General features: G+C 51.0%; 1 protein-coding gene across 14 annotated transcripts in view; it reads right to left on the reverse strand.

Annotated features, from left to right (window-relative positions):
* Camta1 (calmodulin binding transcription activator 1) overlaps positions 1-17932 on the reverse strand; it is a 684963-nt gene that overhangs the window by 431931 nt on the left and 235100 nt on the right. For all 14 annotated transcript variants that reach the window (XM_090335924.1, XM_090335918.1, XM_090335932.1 and 11 more), the window contains one exon: positions 4028-4095. In XM_090335924.1, coding sequence (XP_090192050.1) covers positions 4028-4095 — 68 coding nt within the window. The remainder of the gene's footprint in view (positions 1-4027; positions 4096-17932) is intronic.

Genomic DNA, 17932 nt, shown 5'->3' on the forward strand with positions numbered 1-17932 from the left:
AAGGACCAGGTAAAAACATGCTGAAGAGTGATTGGTCAGGCTCCAGGACCAGGGAAAAACATGCTGAAGGGTGATTGGTCAGGCTCAAGGACCAGGGAAAAACATGATGAAGGGTGATTGGTCAGGCTCAAGGGCCAGGGAAAAACATGCTGAAAGTGATTGGTCAGGCTCAAGGACCAGGGAAAAACATGCTGAAGAGTGATTGGTCAGGCTCAAGGGCCAGGTAAAGACATACTGAAGGGTGATTGGTGGTTCAAGGACCAGGTAAAAACATGCTGAAGAGTGATTGGTCAGGCTCAAGGGCCAGGGAAAAACATGCTGAAGGGTGATTGGTCAGGCTCAAGGACCAGGGAAAAACATGCTGAAGGGTGATTGGTCAGGCTCAAGGACCAGGTTAAAACATGCTGAAGAGTGATTGGTCAGGCTCAAGGACCAGGGAAAAACATGCTGAAGGTGATTGGTCAGGCTCCAGGACCAGGGAAAAACATGCTGAAGAGTGATTGGTCAGGCTCAAGGACCAGGTTAAAACATGCTGAAGGGTGATTGGTGGTTCAAGAACCACATGCTCAGAATGCAATCCCATGCTGGGACAGTCAGCATTGGTGACTGCTGGCAGAAACGCTGCCACTCCCCAAGCCCGATTGCTCGGGCCTCATAGCAGGCCTTGTTATGAAACAGGTGAGTGGGCTCCTGGGGCCTCTGTAATTAGGGCAGGACCTGAGCACGGGCTCTATTTATAACCCCCAGCCCTCAGCAAGCCTCAGAGGCTGGCAGTGGGTCCCTCTGCAGCGCCTATACCAACATCTATATGTGAACTGATTACAACAATTAATTTAATAGGGATTCCTCCACACAAACAATGTATCATTTTATTAGGAAACTCCATAAATGTCAGTGGTGCAATTCATTTTTATTAATTTTCTAAAATGAAATTAGCAGTGGCGGTGGTGGCTGGGGCAAACAGAAGTTGTATTGCCTTCTCATTCAGTGGGGTATTGGTGTCATTAATTCTTTAATACCAGGAGGCCAGTTTGTATGCACTCAGCAGTTAACCACACCAATTAATTTCAATACTGGAGATTGGGGTGGGGACGGGGGAGGAGATCCTAACCCAACTCAACAACTAATTTAGGAAGGTCCTTAAACAAGCAAGGCAACTTTTTCTTCTCCTGGGATGAAAAGATATCGGTATAAACACAGAGCACATATTATAATACTAACAGAACCCCATCTTCATCCCCCTGCCTTGAGGAAACAACGTCATCCTTCCAGAGTCTGGAGAGATTCTGGCAAATGTCTTCCCAGGTTGAGGCCTCCAACAGGTCCAACCCTTAGGGATTAAAAGAACATTAACACCCTGTGTGGGACACCTGACCCAGAGAAAGTCATGAATATTACTGTGATCAGTCTGTGCTAAGCCAGTGAGGACAGGATGGGCAGAAAAATTCTACAAGAAGCACACAGGAGATTGAGGCTCTAAGACTGTGAGTTCAAAGCCAACCCTGGGCTACACAGAGAGATCCTATCAGAAACAAAAAGAAAGAAAGAAGAGAAGAAGTGGGGAGAGGGAAGGAGAGAGGAATGGAGGAAAGGAGGGAGAGAGGGAGGGAGAAGGAAGGGAGGGGAGAAGGGGGAAGGGATACAGGGAAGGAGGGGAGAGGGAGGGAAAAAAAGGAAAGAAGGAGGAGGGGAGGGAGGAAGGGCGGTACAAGCTTGTCATCTCAGCTATACAGGATTACCATGGGAAAGAGGATCAAGGTCTGAGGCTGACCTCAGACAAGAAGTGGGAGGATCTGGCTGAAAAATATCCAAAGCAAACAGGGCTAGAGGTATGACTCAAGTGGTGAAGCACCTGCCCGGCATTTTTGAGGCTCAGATTTCAAACCCCAGTACTACAAAACTCAGTAAATAAACAAAAGCGAAGCTTTTGAGGGGAGCGGAAATGATTTTCTTGCTATCACAAAGCTACTGTGTGACAGGGCCACCAGAGCTTCGACCTGTCAGTACAGGGGCCCCATTCCTCCTCCTGGCCTGCCTGGGCCTCTGTGTCCTGGGATGGGGGGTGGGGGTGAAGCTCCTGACCTTTCACCCTCAAGGAAGTCTGAGTTTCAGGAGAAAGAAGCAGGGACCAGCAGGCTGGAGGGCAGAGGCTGGCGGGCAGGTGCTAACTGTGCAGAGCTCTCTCCTTGAGAGACTCTCCCTCCCTCTTAAAGAGCATCTCACAGGGGAGAGAAGAGGCATGGAGAGCCCCGGAGCTGGGGCTGGGGGAATCCTGGGACCAGGAAGCCACTGTGCAGGTGTGGAAGCTTTAGACTCTCCTCCTCCACCCAGGAGAGAGGGGGCCCGCCACATCCCATCACCTAGGAACTGGTCGAACGGACAAATTCTCAGCCCCCACCCCAGTCCTGCCAAGTCAAATGCGGGTAAGCCCAGCAACCAGAGTTCTAACAAGTCCTCTAGTGGATTCTGACACCCCATTTGGGGTGACTGCTACAGATGAGACCCCCCCACAGGAAAAAAATAAAGGAGAAATGCACGTGTAGAGCTTTCCAGTGTGCAGTGTGGCTGAATCCACCCAACCGTGGACTGGATCTTTTCTCCCCAGCCCTCCCCTCTGGCTTCTTCTTCCTGGGCTCAGCCCAGAGCCCCACTTTGGCTCCTGGACTTGTGAACAGATGCCATGGGTTTCCTTGGATTTTTCAGCCCTGCCTTCCTGCATGCCCTCCTTAGCTAGATTCTTCAAGGAATGATGGTTAGAGCAGCCCCAAACCACGGGAAAACCCATAAAGCAGGAAACAGAAGTTTGTTGCAGTAAGGGACCCTGTCTAGACGTTGTCTCTTACACAGCATCATCCTGGCAAAAGCTGCCTGGCTTCATGAAAGAAAATCATGGCCCCCATGTTGAGGTACTGAGGATCTTGCAGAGGGAGTCTCCCTTGGGGACTTAGGCCACCCAGGGGAAGAAACTCTCAGTAAATACTTTACTATCTCTGAGTAAAGAACACTAACCAGCAAATACCTATGCCTTGTGAAGTGAGAACCTGAAATGCCTTCTAGCATGAGACAGTACTCTCAGGGACAAGACTCCTTCCTGCAGCCCAGAAATACAGACCAGTCCATTTCATGTCAAGAGCACAGAGGACCCAAGGACGGCTCTCACGCTCAGGGAATAAGCCCACAGATGTCAGCACCTCTGCGCTCAGCCTTTGACAGCCACAGCTGCAGCCCTGTCTCCCTGCAAGCCACGCTCCGCCTAACATCCCTCAGGCTAACACACACCTGCCCCTGTCACCTCCAATACGTGTGGCAATTGGGAGAGGCCGACCATGAATTTCCAAAGCTCTGGACTACAACCCATCAAAAATTAAAATAAAAAACAAAGATCTGAGGAGAGGAAAAGAGGACGCCAGCCTTCCAAGAAGCCATAAATCCCCATCCTACCGTTTGTCAGGATTAACACATCCCTCCCAGCAACAAAACACAGGTCCCTTTCCATTTTTGCCAATCCCCTCCTAGATCCTAAAGTGGAGAGAGAAGTGTTGTGGCAGTAAGCAGGTTCGAGGACATTTATGGCATAATAAATTCCAGACGGGGGCCCTTGCTTCTGATTTTGGGGGGCTCTGCTTACAACTCATCAGGCATAACTCAACTTCTTGTTTGCAAAACACGTGGAGATTGATAGGAGCCATTAAGCTAGGTCCTCTTCACAAATAGATAAATAATACATTGCTTTCAAGTGCAGGTGGCAAGTGGGCCCTCTCTGCTCCCCAAAATAAACACCCCAGATGCTAAAAACAGGGCTGAGCATCCATGCTGATGGATGCAGCCCCAATAGCCACCAGGTCAGATATTCCCATTTGGGTAACTTCTAATTGCATTCGCTACCATGATCTGGGGCCAATGAGGGAGACCTCTGTGTCACAGGCCATCGGTGTCCCGTATTGATCGGCTCATCAGGTAATCCGAGAGAAATCAACCCACCCATTCATTGTACACACTCAAAAAACTGCAAGGTTGGGGACATTACCTTGTCTTAGGGGATGTGGTTAGCCATTCTTCGTGTTTCTCAAATGTTATTAAATAAGCTGCAATTTCCTGAAACAGAAGAATAAAAAGATAATAACAACAATTAGCTCATGTTGGACCCTGAGAAGAAAGAAAGTTGCTGTCTGTCTTCCTTTGTTGGGCTGGAACTCCATCTCCGCTAGAAAAACATCAGTCTTTGGACTTTGCTCTTATTTGATTTTCTGAATCCTTTCTACTCAAACCTACCATCCAATCGCAATCAAAGCCTGGGTTTCAAAAGAGGAGTTGGTGGCAAGGACCAAAAAAAAAAAGATTCTCTGTGGGAGAAAAACATCAGATACACTTCTAAGAGTCTAACTATCATTAATTGGAAGGATGGAAAACGCCCAGCCCACATCAAGTTCCCACTTAGGCAAAGTCAAAATTGGAAAGTTTAGTCTGGATTTTTCTGAAGGTGGACGAATCTTTCAGCTTTGCCACAAGAGATGTTGTGTTTGTTCGGCTTCACTCCCAACACCCTGAACCAATCACACAAAGACTAAAAAGAAAAGAAAAAGTCGAGAGAGAGAGAGAGAGAGAGAGAGAGAGAGAGAGAGAGAGAGAGAGAGAGAGAGAGAGAGAGGTTAGCCTTTCTCACCACTGATAATATGGTGCTATCCAACAGCGCTTCAGATAAGAGCAATGTCAGCTGAGTTTAAGGCAAAGATGGAGAAATGTGGGCACCTGAAGGTAAATTAAATATTTATAAATACAACAGCATTGCTGCAGATAGAATTACTGATTTAGTAATAATTTCCATAAAAAGCCAAAGGGTGACATCATCGCGAGCCATCGCTCCGGCTCTGAGGCGTGATATGGCCCATTACCTGCCGTTCCAAACAGATCTGCTAACACGAACCTGGCAGGCACCACAGGTGAAATGAAAGATGCCCTAGCACACATTTGCCTGCATCTCCGTGGAGACACACAGCCACTGCCCTTGGCTATTGGGGAAACACAGAGCAGAGGCCTCCCTCCCCACACTCTCGGTAGCCAGGGCTCCTGGGACACACGACACACAGGTCCATCTGCCCAGAGGCCAGCAGCCCTGGGCTCGCCTGTCCCAGAGGTGGCACCTGTGACTAGACATGTTACACTGGGCCTCGAGATTCCATCAAAGCCAGGTAAGCAGAGCAGGCTAGAGAACAGCATCGTGCCACTCAGTGAGGAAGTGAAGATGAATGTCCCCGCCACCACATAGGCACAACCAGGAACCAAGAGCCCGAGCCACCTTCCCTCAACAGGGAACAAGAACTGCACATGTGTCTAGCCTTGATTTTAGCTCAAGAAGCCATAGAATAAGTCACCAGCATGCCCAGGAGTACATTGTCCTCTCGTCCCAGCCGCAGGCCCCTGCTGGGTTCCTCTCCCTAGGAAATCCCTTCCTGGAGTCTCCTTGTAGGCAGATGGTGTTTCCCCAGCTAGCTACCCTCCCTGCAGCCAACCCAGGACGAGCTGTGTGTCCACACACTTCTGCAGTGCCTTCCTCTGGTTCAGGGGGTTTCTTACGGCTTATTTACTCAGTGGCATTCTCCATGGACTGTGCAAGGACAGGAAATAGATCAGGATGCACCCCTGGGGTCCCCCCAGGGAAATCCCTGACAAATGTTTGTGAGAGAGATGGTAGAATGACTGGTGAGTGGAAGGAGGGATGGAGGGAGGGAGGGAGGAAAGGAAGGTGGGAGGGAGGGCTATGGAGAAGTAGATGGTGGATGGGTGGGTGGGTGGATGGATGGATGGGATAGGGAAAAGAAGAGTGGGCATTTTGAAAGTAAATACACATTCATAAGTGAATGCGTGTGAATGTTGCGGATGGTGTGTGTGCGTGTGTGTGCGCACGCACGCGCGCGTGTATGTTTCTGACTGGAGATGGTTGAAATCAGCAATCACAGCAGTTCCTGGAAACCCTCACCAGTCACTAACTGAGTACATCCCTGTGGGAAGCAGCACTGCATCACAGCGAGGAGTGAAAGCTCTGAGGCCCAGAGCGGACCATGGGTGCCAGCTCACAGTGCAGCTTGAGCTCCTTGCTTAACCCAACCAGGCCTTGGCTTCCGGTGTGTCTGGGTAATGCCACCCCCCGAGCAACCCTAAGGAGCCACCGTCCTTGTTATACACTGACCACCATCACATGTCCCAGCAACAGCCAGCATGACTGGCCACACAAGGTCTCCATGGAAAGACCACCTGTCCAGGGGTAGCCAGCTAGTGCCGAAGCGGGCCAGGAGTGGCCACTCCTGCTAACCTACTGCCCTCTTCCTGCCCTGTGCCTCCATCCACCACACTCACAGAGGGTCGGCAGGAATGGCCAGAGGACTGTTCACTGAGAGACAACTGTACCACAGGGACATTTACTCAGTTAAGTGCGTCAGCTCTCTGCCTGAATCTCAGAAAACCTGAGGAATACATACATACATACACGCACGCACGCACGCACGCACACACGCACGCACACACTTCTGTGTATGTGTCAGTCCTGGAGCTTAAGCTCAGGGTCCAGATGCTGTCCTTTGGCATTTTCACTCAAGGATAGTGCTCTACCACTTGAGCCACGCCTCTGCTTCCAGCTATTGGAACAGACTGCACGATGGAGCCCCCAGATCCAGGACCTTGCTTATGATCTTGCCTTGGTGACCCAGAAGGTGGGTCCAAGTATACCCAGTCACTCTGTGACCCTTCATTCTGTCCTGGGTGCCCACGAATCCAGGTAGGCCTGCTGATCCAGGCCCATTGTCCTAGTCCTGGGGCCACGGAGGCAGGAAGGTCATACACTCCAGGAGAGCCTGTGCTGCATGGTCTGGGCAGAACACCCTTCCGTCCATGCTAGCCACAATGTGGAAAGCTCCATCTGGAGCTTCCAACGGCTCCTCCATCCTCCTACCGTGTTCAGTGTCAACCGTGACAATTCTTACTGAGCACCTACTATGTGCCGTGAACATCAGACACTGTCAAGCTGTGGCTAATGAGCAATGTCAAGGAGTAGATGGAGAGCAGTCAGCGCAGTGGATCCCGTTCAGTGCTGCCACAGCCCACAGTACAGTCGGTGCTGCTATAGACCAGGGTACAGTGGTGCTGCTACAGCTTGTGCAACAGTCAGTATTGCTACAACTCATAGTACTGTCGATGCTGCTCTAGCCCAAGGTACAGCCCACCGTGTACCAGCCTGAGGGTCCACTCAGGCCGAATGAGCTGCCGTGAGGGCAGGCAGAGAAGTCCCTGGACGAGCACTCGCTCCACTGAAGACCAGGTCTTCCGAGCAAAAGAAACAGCACACGTCTGTCACCCCTCCATGGTGCTGGAGGTCAGGGCCGGACGTGTCCCTCAGGGACTGCCCCCTGCTGCTGCTGACCTTCAGCTGGACTAGACTTCCTGGGTCTCCTCTCTCCGCCCAGAGCCTCTGCTCTTGCCAGGTCTGGCCGTGCCTCAGCAGCCGGGCTGCCAGGAGCCAGGCCTTGCCTGGCGAAGCTTCAGTGAAGAGGATGATCCGGGCTGGCTCTGGTGACTGGGAGAGAAGAGAAGGCTCACCATCCGGGTCTCTGCCGTCATGCCAGTGTGACAGAGAGCTATCCAGGGCACCCTGTCTTCACCAGGATGCTGTCATTGACCCCTCACGGCCACGCCAACCACGCCCATTTATACTCTCAGAATGGTTAGGCAATCTGCCCGTGTTTTCACAGCTAACACCTGCACAACTAGAACCCATATCCATGCCAAAGGCCCCAGAGGCCAAGCTCTATGCCGCTGTCCCCAGGGTCCCTAGAGTCCATGCTCTGTGCGTGCTGGCAGACAGGACAAAGGAAGCACAAGGAGTTTGCCTGGCCTAGACCCACAGCCTTCTGTTCCCTCCAGGCGTCACCTGCAGGACTCTGGACAGAGCCTGCCCTCCAGCGGGGCCACTCCCTAAGAGACCCAGCACCCTCTGCTCTGATTCCAGGTCTATTTCCAAGACGGCTTCCCAGCTTCCACAGGCACCCTTGCCTCCACATTATAAGGCAGAGACAGAGGAGACTTCAAAGAGGAGGGCATGGGGCCAACTCTCTGCCTGTGCCCCTCCTCCCACACAGGGCAGAGGAAAACACAAATGCCACCCACCCATTTTCTACAGAGATGGCAACTGAGGCCACACAGGCCCTGACAACCATGTGTTTCTTCTATGATGCTTTCCACTGAGACATCTAGAAACAGCCAGTCCTGGGCTTGAGCTCAGGGCCTGAGCACTGTCCTTGGACTTTCTCAAGGTTAGAGCTCTACACTTGAGCCTCAGCACCACTTCCGGCTTTTTTTTTTCTATGTATGTGGTACAGAGGAATCAAACCCAGGTCTTTGTGCATGCTAGGCAAGCACTCTACCACTAGGCCAAACTCCCAGCCCTTGACATTGATTTTTACATCATATTTCAAATGACATGTTTAACAAACAAGTATTCGAGAAGGGAATCTCCATATACAATCACTGGCACATAGTTTTTAGAACATAATCAAAATTAAGCTAAGGGTTGGTATATCATAGATACATATTAATCTAATACATTATGTCTATAGAATCACAGGTTTTTATGTCTATGTAGTTATGTTTATATTTCCAATACCATGTCCATAGCATTGGGTATGCAAATATTGAGTCCTCGCTCTTGTACTATTTGGATTTAATAGCCACATATTAAGGATACCATGCGCCTTTTGTTCCTTTGGTGTTGACTTTGTCTCACTCAACATGATTCGCTCTAGATTCAGCCACTTCCCTGCGAATGCCATTATTTTATCTTGTCCGTTGGCTATGTCTTTCATGTTTTTTAAATTTACTTAATGGTTAGTATAAAGGCGGTGTAGAGAGGGATTACAATTACAGGCAATGAGTGCATTGTTTTTAAACTGATTAAAAATGGCAGATGTCGATGCCAGTGACCGTGGTACATTGTGATGTAGCAAAAGAAAAGGAAGTGTGACTCACGTGGTAGAATACCAGACTTGAGCAAGAAGATAAGGCCCCAAGTTTAAGCCTAATACTGATGAAAGAAAGGGAGGGAAAGAGGGAGGAAGGAAAAAGGGGAGGGAGAAAGGAAGGTAGGAAGAGAGGGAGGGAGGGAAAAAGTCAGATGTTGGTGGCTCACACCTGTAATCCTGGCTACTCAGGAGGATGGTGATTTTGAAGCCATCCAGGGGAGGAAAGTGTGTGGGGATTCTTATCCCCAATTAACCGCTCAAAAGCCAGAAAGGGGTGGGGGTGGCTCTAGTGAGCAGCCTAGAGCAGAAAACGTCAAAGGACAGCACCCAGGTCCTGAATTTAACCCCAGGACTTGCACACTAAAAAATAAAAAGGAAAAAAAATTGAAAAGGAGGAAGAGGAGAGGGAGGGGAGGAGGGGGAAGGGAGGGGGAAGGGGAGGAGGGGGGAAGGGGAGGAGGGGGGCAGGGGAGGAGGGGGGCAGGGGAGGAGGGGGAAGGGGAGGAGGGGGGAAGGGGAGGAGGGGGGAAGGGGAGGAGGGGGGCAGGGGAGGAGGGGGAAGGGGAGGAGGGGGAAGGGGAGGAGGGGGGAAGGGGAGGAGGGGGGAAGGGGAGGAGGGGGGAAGGGGAGGAGGGGGGAAGGGGAGGAGGGGGGAAGGGGAGGAGGGGGGAAGGGGAGGAGGGGGGAAGGGGAGGAGGGGGGAAGAGGGGAAGGAGGAGAGTGCTCCAGCCAGGTGTGGCTGGTTCTGGTGAGGAATCTGCACACACATGCATGTGCACATGTGTATACACACACACACACACACACACACCATGCCTGCAGACTCACTCGAGCCCACTCAATGCCAGTCTCCCCCCACTCCTGGCTCCCCATACACCTCCTCTCGTTAGACCCTAAGCACTGCACTGACACTGAGAAGAATGGCTTGGCTGTCAAGATGAGGAAATTCAGCACAGGCTCCAAAGCAAAGACTGTCCAGCTTGCAGATTTTAAATGTTTGGTTTGTCCTTTGGACGTCCAAATAGAGAAACGGCTGCCAAAGCACACTGTGTGCGGCCTGCCAGGCAGGGAGGAGAGCGGCCTCCAGCAGGGGACAGCCAAGCATGGAGATGGGTCACTGCAAACCAGGGGGCCGGGGGGTGCCGCACCCCGACAGCAGACGAGGTCCCTCCCCCGGGCATGGCCAGCAGATCCATGGGGCCTGCCACTGCAGGTGGACCTCGTCATCATGTAAACACACATGCTCACCACCAGGTCACTAGCACCACCCCCAGTGCCAGTGTTTGTGCAAGTCCTTGACGGGCCCACGAGGCTGCCCATCCTGTCCCTGCCCCTGTCCCTGCCGGCAGCTGTGCCCCAGCTCTGCCCAAGGGTCTAAGTTCTCCAAGGACTCTTTCTGCTTTCTAACTCCACAGGCAGCTCCAGCTTCTGGAACTTTCTCAGCAGTGGCGCTCTGGAGATCCCCTGACCCAGTGCTTTCTGTGATTTGGCCTGAGTGTGGAAAGTCTCCTCTAGTTGTGGTTCAATATCCCAGAGAATGGAGCCTCGGGCTCTACACCACTGTAGACCCTGCTGAGCGAGAGGCTGAGGGCTCAGGCCTTTTTCATCCAAGCTCCCCAGGAAGCGAAGACCTGAGAACCTCAAAGCCAACCCCAGGCAGACAAATCCATGAGACTCTTATCTCCAACTAACTGGGGGAAAACAACAATAACAACAAGTGGGAGGTGAGACTCCAGTGATAGAGCACCAGCCTTAAAAATAAATAAACAAAACACGCAAGAGGGCAAAGCCCTGAGTTCAAGCCTAATACTGACACAAGAAAACAGGAAACGAAAATGACAGCTGAATCAATAGCAAGTTGGACGTTGGATGAGAGAAGCAAGGCTCGCCTTTAAAGGACAGAAGCGCCGGGGGCTGTGTCTGAGCCTCATTTGCTATGAAGGCTCCAGACATGGAGCCCCTGCTGCCCCATGAAGGAGCAAGAACCCCTCACGGGAGCTCATAGAAATGTCCTTCCCCGACTCCTCATTCAGAAACTCAGCCACATCCAGCCCCATGGTCAGACCGGAGCAGGGCTAAGAGACACTTAACAGGTAGCCATGTGCATGGTTGAAAAACTTGCAAGAAGCTACATTTTTAAAGTCTTCCCAAAGAATCAAGAGAAGTAAATTTGAATAATACGTTTTCCATTTTCTTTTTCTTTTTTTTTTGCCAGTCCTGGGCTTGAACTCAGGGTCTGAGCACTATCCTTGGACTTTTCTCAAGGCTAGAGCTCTACCACTTGAGCTTCAGCACCATTTCCGGCTTTTTTCTATGTATGTGGTACCGAGGTATCGAACCCGGGTCTTCATGCATGCTAGGCAAGCACTCTACCACTAGGTCAAACTCCCGGCCCCACGTTTTCCATTTTCATCTCAAGGGATCCGAAAGAGTAGACTTCTTCCCCCGTTCTGAAAAGACATCCTATGCTATGCCATCTTCTTTCTGTTTTCAAAATCCACTCAGCTGGGCTTAGCCTGTTTACAGCAGCCACACACGGCCGTGGAGCAGCTCTCACGCCAGCCCTGGGCCTTCCTGCCCTCACCAGGAGTTCGGGAAGAGACTGGGAGCCCCTCAGGAATGGAAGGAGGTCGCCCTGGAAGCTGGCCTTCCCTCCCTCGGATTAGGCTCACTGTCCCTCTGCTCCACCAGAGCTGAAGAGCCAGAAAAGGTAAGAGGAGGGAACTTGGGTTAAACAATGAGGCATGTTTGAATATAACTGTGGGTGAGGATACGTGAGTGTATGTGCATGTGCTTGGATGCACTTGCAAAGATGTATGAGTGTACATGTGTGCATGAAATGCGCATGCATGTGTATAAATGCAAATGTGTGCATATATAAATGTACATGTATATATACAAATGTGTCCATGTATATGAATATACATGTACATTTTTACATTGATGCACATGTGTGAGTTTATATGTGCATGTGAGTATATGAATACATATGCATGAATGCATATATGTATTTGTATAGATGAGTATATGTGCATACATGTATATGAGCGTAGGTAAACATATGCATGTGAATGTGTGTGTATATGTGTATATGGTATACATGTGTATGTATGAGTGTGTATATATATATGAATGTGTGTATGAGTGTGTGCATGCATGGATATGAATGTACGTGCATGGATATGGATATGTGTGTACATATGTGTGTATATGCACACACATATAACGTATACTTATCTGCACCTATGCAGATATGTTTGATTCTTTTTTGCCCTTCCTGAGTCCAACTAATAAAAATATCTCTAAAATCTACCCAACCTCAGTTATCTTTTGCCCTCTGAAAAATGGGTTTTCAACCAAGGGATAGTTTTTTTTAAGTTTAGTTTTTATGAGAGCTCTGCACAAGGGTTTTATCTGTTCCGGGGACCAGTGCTGTGGGGGAGGGGGCTGCCAAGACTTCTAGCAGCTGGCCCCAGCATCTGCTGGAGCCACAGAATGAGATTACATTGCTCCCAAATGGGAAGTAAAAATATCTTGTTTCCAATCCTCTTGGTTTTAAAGCCCATGCTTAATGTCCTCTGGGTATTTCAATGGTGCCAGATCACCGTGTTATGCAGTTTATTAGGGATGTGTGAATGTCATATTAATGACTTCTAACCAGCATCTTTCTACTAGCAGCAAATTTTCCCAGAATCCACCACTCACTGTGCTTCATTAAAAAAAGTCACAATAATTGGCCTTAATTTAAATAAATAAATACCATTCTATACCCTCTCCCCATGCATAGAGCCAGGGGTCTCAGGTCTCCTCTGTGATAATGCTCCAGCCTGTGTCTGTAGTGTACGCTCTAACTATTCTCAGCCCGTTGCACAGCAGATTTTCTAGCCACCAAGATAACCATATCCACAGCCTGCCTATTCTGGCCATTCTGGGTCCCCACACAAAGATGAAAATCAAACAACCAGGCCGGTACCCGTGGCTCATGATTGTAACCTGGTCTGCTCAGGAGGCTGAGATTTGAGGATTGTAGTTCAAAGCCAGCCTGGGCAGGAAAGTCCACGAGACTCTTTATTCCCAATTAAACACACATACATGCGTGCACGCACGCGCCAGAAGTGGAGGTGTGGCTCAAGTAGTAGAGTGCCAGCCTTGAGTGAAAAAGCTCAAGGACAGTGTCCAGGCCTTGAGTTCAAGCCCCAGTATCAGCATGCACACATGCACACACACACACGGCATGGCATCACAGAGCTCTATTCTGACCATCTCCAGGACTCCAGGAGATCTGAAGGATTTCCTATACAATTTGCTCCACAATGGTAAAGAACAATCCAGAATACATTTCTCACAGCCTGGATTTCCAAATTAATGAAGCCTGGCTCCATGGGCTGTCTCATGCAGATGGGGGAAAGCATGGCTGAGGCCATCCTAGCATCAATCAGTGAAGAACAATGAGCCACCAAAGAATATTTTGAGACAGATTCAGCAGAGGAGCAATTTTCCCAGTCTTTCCTTCATTTATCCTCTCCCTGGCTCAATCCTTCGTTAAATTATTGAGCACCTACTACATGCCAGGCACTATGCCCTCACAATACAAAGACACTCTGAGTAATGGTCCTTGGAAAAACAGCCGGGAAGACAGACAGGGCTGCGGACCCAAGGCCACTGTATCAAGTGCGAAGCTGTGTGAAGGGTGGTCGTGCTGGTTCTGGGGAGGAGAGGAGGGCAAGCTGTGCCACACTGGGACTGGGGCAGAACAAGCAGGGAGTTGCCAGGCACACGTGTGGCAAATGCATTAGGGGAAGGGGATTGCATGTGCAAAAGCAGGAAACGGGAAAAGCCAGTGTGTTGGGGGAGATGCCAATGGATGGAGTAGCAGGAGCTTCCAGGTGGGAGGGATGGTGAGATTGGGAAAGCATGGACACACGTGGCAGCCCCATGGCTGGGCCACCAGAGATGGGGCGGCGCACTCTCCCTGTGGTATTTCTCCCATTTCCTTTTTTTTTTTGCCAGTCCTGGGCTTGAGCTCAGGGCCTGAGCACTGTCCTTGGACTTTCTCAAGGCTAGAGCTCTACCACTTGAGCCTCAGCACCACTTCCAGCTTTTTTCTATGTGTGTGGTACCGAGGAATCGAACCCGGGTCTTTGTGCATGCTAGGCAAGCACTCTACCACGAGGCCCAATGCCCGGCCCTCCCATTTCCTTTTACTTGCCAGTTAGAGATGGGGATGGACCCCTCCGCCCCCACAGCTGCTCTTGAAAATTAAAATCTGGAGTCTTTGAGCCCATTCCTGCGGAGGGCAGGGTGGTCCTCTGCCCCTCTGGACAGGCCCCTACCCTGCCTGGCTGTTCTCCCTGGAATGCCTGACTGGACCTGGCGCCCCTGGCATTGAAGCTCCTTTGTGGGTGTTTATGGCTTTAGACCCCGGAGCAAGAAAGCAATGCACCTTGGAACAACAGTGGTGGGCGGGCAGCGGTGTGGTTGGCGGCCTCTTCGGGCCTTAGTGCAACGATGCTTTCTGGTTGATCTGGACCAGGATGCCCCCAAGTTCTCCTTCGGTGTCGTGCCACTTGCCAGCTTCTCATGGTCTCCAAGTTCCCCCTTCACCCTTCCTTGCACACCGTGTGACACAGAGCTGCGCCCTGTCAAGGTTTTCCCTCCATCGGCTTGGGAGAACACTGAGAGCCACCACGAGCCACGAGGCCCCACGAGGCGGCACGGGAACACCGTGCCTTGGATCCTGGCTTCCAGGGCCACACTCACCATCATGGTGGTTACCACCACCGCTGTTCACAGCCTGCGCCCCGCATCCACGCCGGCGGCACAGCTGTGCCCTGCCACTTCTCCCTCTGTGCGCTGCATGAGACCAGCTCTCCTCCCTGCAGCACGCTCAAGAGACGGCCACTTCTTGGACTGTTGGTTGGCTGCTGTGTGACAATGATGAGGTCTGAACTTAGAGCCTCTTGCTTGCCAGGCAGGGGCTCTACTTGAGCTGTGCCTCCAGAACTCACCCCTTCTTTGTGCATGGGATATTTTCATGGTAGAGTCTGACCTTATGCTCAGGCCAGCCTGGGCTTCCATCCTCCTCCTTGTGCTTTACCACATGGCTGGGCGTGAACAGTGGATACCACCACACCTGGACACCACATACCCCGCCATCTTGCTTGCCCCACACCTGAGATATCAGACATGAACTATCTCAGCCATTAGCTGAGATGGAATCTAATGAACTTAACCACAATCTCCCCATCTCTGCCTCCCAAGTAGCTAGGATGAAAAGGCTTAAGCCACCATGCTTAGCTCACAAGAGCCACTTCTGCCAACCTGCAGCCACTCCCTTTGGCAGGACGTCTGTCTCCTGACTGATACAAGAATCAGCCACACTGGACTGCTGGCCTAGAAGAAAAGCTACGACACCGTGGGAGCAGAAACCATCCAAGGGGACGTGGCATGCACTGGGGGAAACACGTAGACAAGTTCAGTGAGGACCCCATGTGCACGTCAGCCAGACTGGCTAAAAGGCTTTGAAGGGGTTTCTTCTAACTCACTCTTCTCCATTAGACAACCAGAATCTGTCTGTTCAGGGTGAAACACAGCATTTCTTTTAGTGCAGAAGAAGCTGTGTCATTTGAGGGCTCTGTGCCTCAGTTTCCATCCTGAAATATGGATGGCACAGAGACTTGGCCTGAGGCACTAGTTGTAGATTCTTGGCACAGATCAAGTTATCAGGTTAAAAACAAAACTTTTCAGCCAGCTTCATTGTGATGTAATTTACATCTAACAACTCAGAAAGGGGCTGGAGGTGTGACTCAGGGTAGACTTCTTGCCTCGCACATGTGAGACAGAGACATACATGCACACACACACACACACACACACACTTCTGCTTTCCTTAGCGAGTCTCTATTGAGTTTCTCGGGTATTGGGGGGCGAGGGCGGGGTCACGCACCCAGCTCAGACACTTCCTGTCCTTCACATTACGGCCTCCAGGTGCTCAACAACTTAATGTCCAGTACAACTGCCACTGCATCCTCCTGAGTGCTTTGTTCTAGAACATTCTGCCCTGAAGAGTTCTCATCCTCCCCAGCCCTTGGTGTCTGTCCCCATTCAGCAGCATGACAGCAGCACTCGGCTTGGGCCACCATACCACACCCAGCCTCGGACACCTCGAGGTGGGAGTTGAGAGTGGCAGGCAGCTCCTTCTCCCCTGCAACCATGCAGAACAGCCCTGGCCTTCTCACACCTACTGTCACCATCACACGAAGATCAACCAGATGGCGGCACCGCCATCATAACCAGCAGCAAACGCTTTGCCATAAACTTGCAAAGTTGAACTTGATTCTTCAAGAGATGAGCAGTGCCTGGGAGAAAGGCACAGCCAGCCTGAAGACGTACGATGCGAAGCCCTGAGGACCATAGCTTGCCTGAGAGTCTGTGAGAAAGTCCTGGGGGATCTCAACTTTCACACACCCTAGAGCGGAGGACGAGAGACTCAGAGATGCCTTCATCCTGACTCTGCTTCTCCCCCCAGTCCCCACCGGCCACCCCAACCCCTAGATGAAGCCACCAAAGTTTGCCACATTGACAGATTACATACACTCAAGAGACACCAGAGCCTAAAAGAGCAGCAAACATTATCAGCGCCTCCAGAACAGAACAGGGCGAGAAACTTGCACAGAACACAGAAGCTGTGTGGCGAGAATCTGGCTCCTCTCTCCACCTTGGCAGGGTTATGTCGGCACAGAAAGTGTCGCTGACAGCCACACACTGCCAGCTGCCATAGACAACTAAGGACGAGGGATGAGCTACACAGAAATATACCACAGCCATCTCCCTTTGAGATGAATCAGGAGTTGGTGTCGTGTGTGTGTGTGTGTGTGTGTGTGTGTGTGTGTGTGTGTGCACGTGTGTGTGTGCACGCGCGCGCGCGTGCATGTCTCTGTCTGTCTGTCCGTCTGTCTGTCTGTCTGTCTGTCTGTCTGTGTTTTCTCTATTCCCATCAACAAATGGCCCCACCAACAATGTTGGGAAATTCTACTAGTGCCTCTGATCTTACATATCAATCAATACAGGCTTTTAGAGATGGGTGTTCAACCCATCAAAAAGGTCAGGAAGGCCTAGACAATGGCTCCTCTGGTCTGAGGGCAGAGCAGACACAAATAGAGCCAAAGCCTGAGCAGCTACATTTCCCAACAGAACAGGCCCCAGCCCTCATCCGAAATCCCAGCACCACCACCACTATCACAATAGACTTAGTCAACACAGAAGCAAGCTGTTTCAAAATTAACACATCCAGATAGAGGCAGAAACCATTGATCACACCCCACACTGGAACCCTATTATCTACAAAAGAAACTCCTGGCTCCTGAGGAGAACCACAAACAAAGAGAGAATCAAAGGAGGCTGGGGGGGTAGGGGGGAGGCCAGCACTCCGCTCTGGACCAGGGGTGCAGGGCTCCAGTTGAGGCCTTTAGAGCAGCCTCAAGGAGTTCTGCACATTAGCAAACAGAGAAATAAAGGAAGGCAGAGGCCCGGACGGGGAGGAAGGGCAGAGGGCCTGCCTCTTCCTATGTGCAGAATCAACACAGAAAGTGGGGCATGAGCTGAGAAAACAGCCTCCACAGACATGGTTCCCGAACATTCCAGAGCCGCCTGCATTAGGAAAACACCAAAGCTTTCAGCTCAAGTAGGGAGCAAGGAAAATGTATTAGCAAACACCCTCAACTCCTTCCTTCACGCTTCAAACAAACAAGTGTACCGTGTAGCTAACCGAGCGTGACTGGATCATAGGCCACTGGTGGCCATTCGTAGAGGCAAGGTGTCTGCTTTCCACATCCCGCCCGCACCTGCGCTGGGGAGGTAAGTTTAGTCACTACCGCCTAGGCTCACACCTGCAACCCCGAGTCCCACGCAACACACAAGCACTC

This window comes from Megascapheus bottae, chromosome 6 (assembly GCF_031878675.1).
Source record: "Megascapheus bottae isolate mThoBot1 chromosome 6, mThoBot2.hap1, whole genome shotgun sequence".
NCBI classification, from domain to species: Eukaryota; Metazoa; Chordata; class Mammalia; order Rodentia; family Geomyidae; genus Megascapheus; species Megascapheus bottae.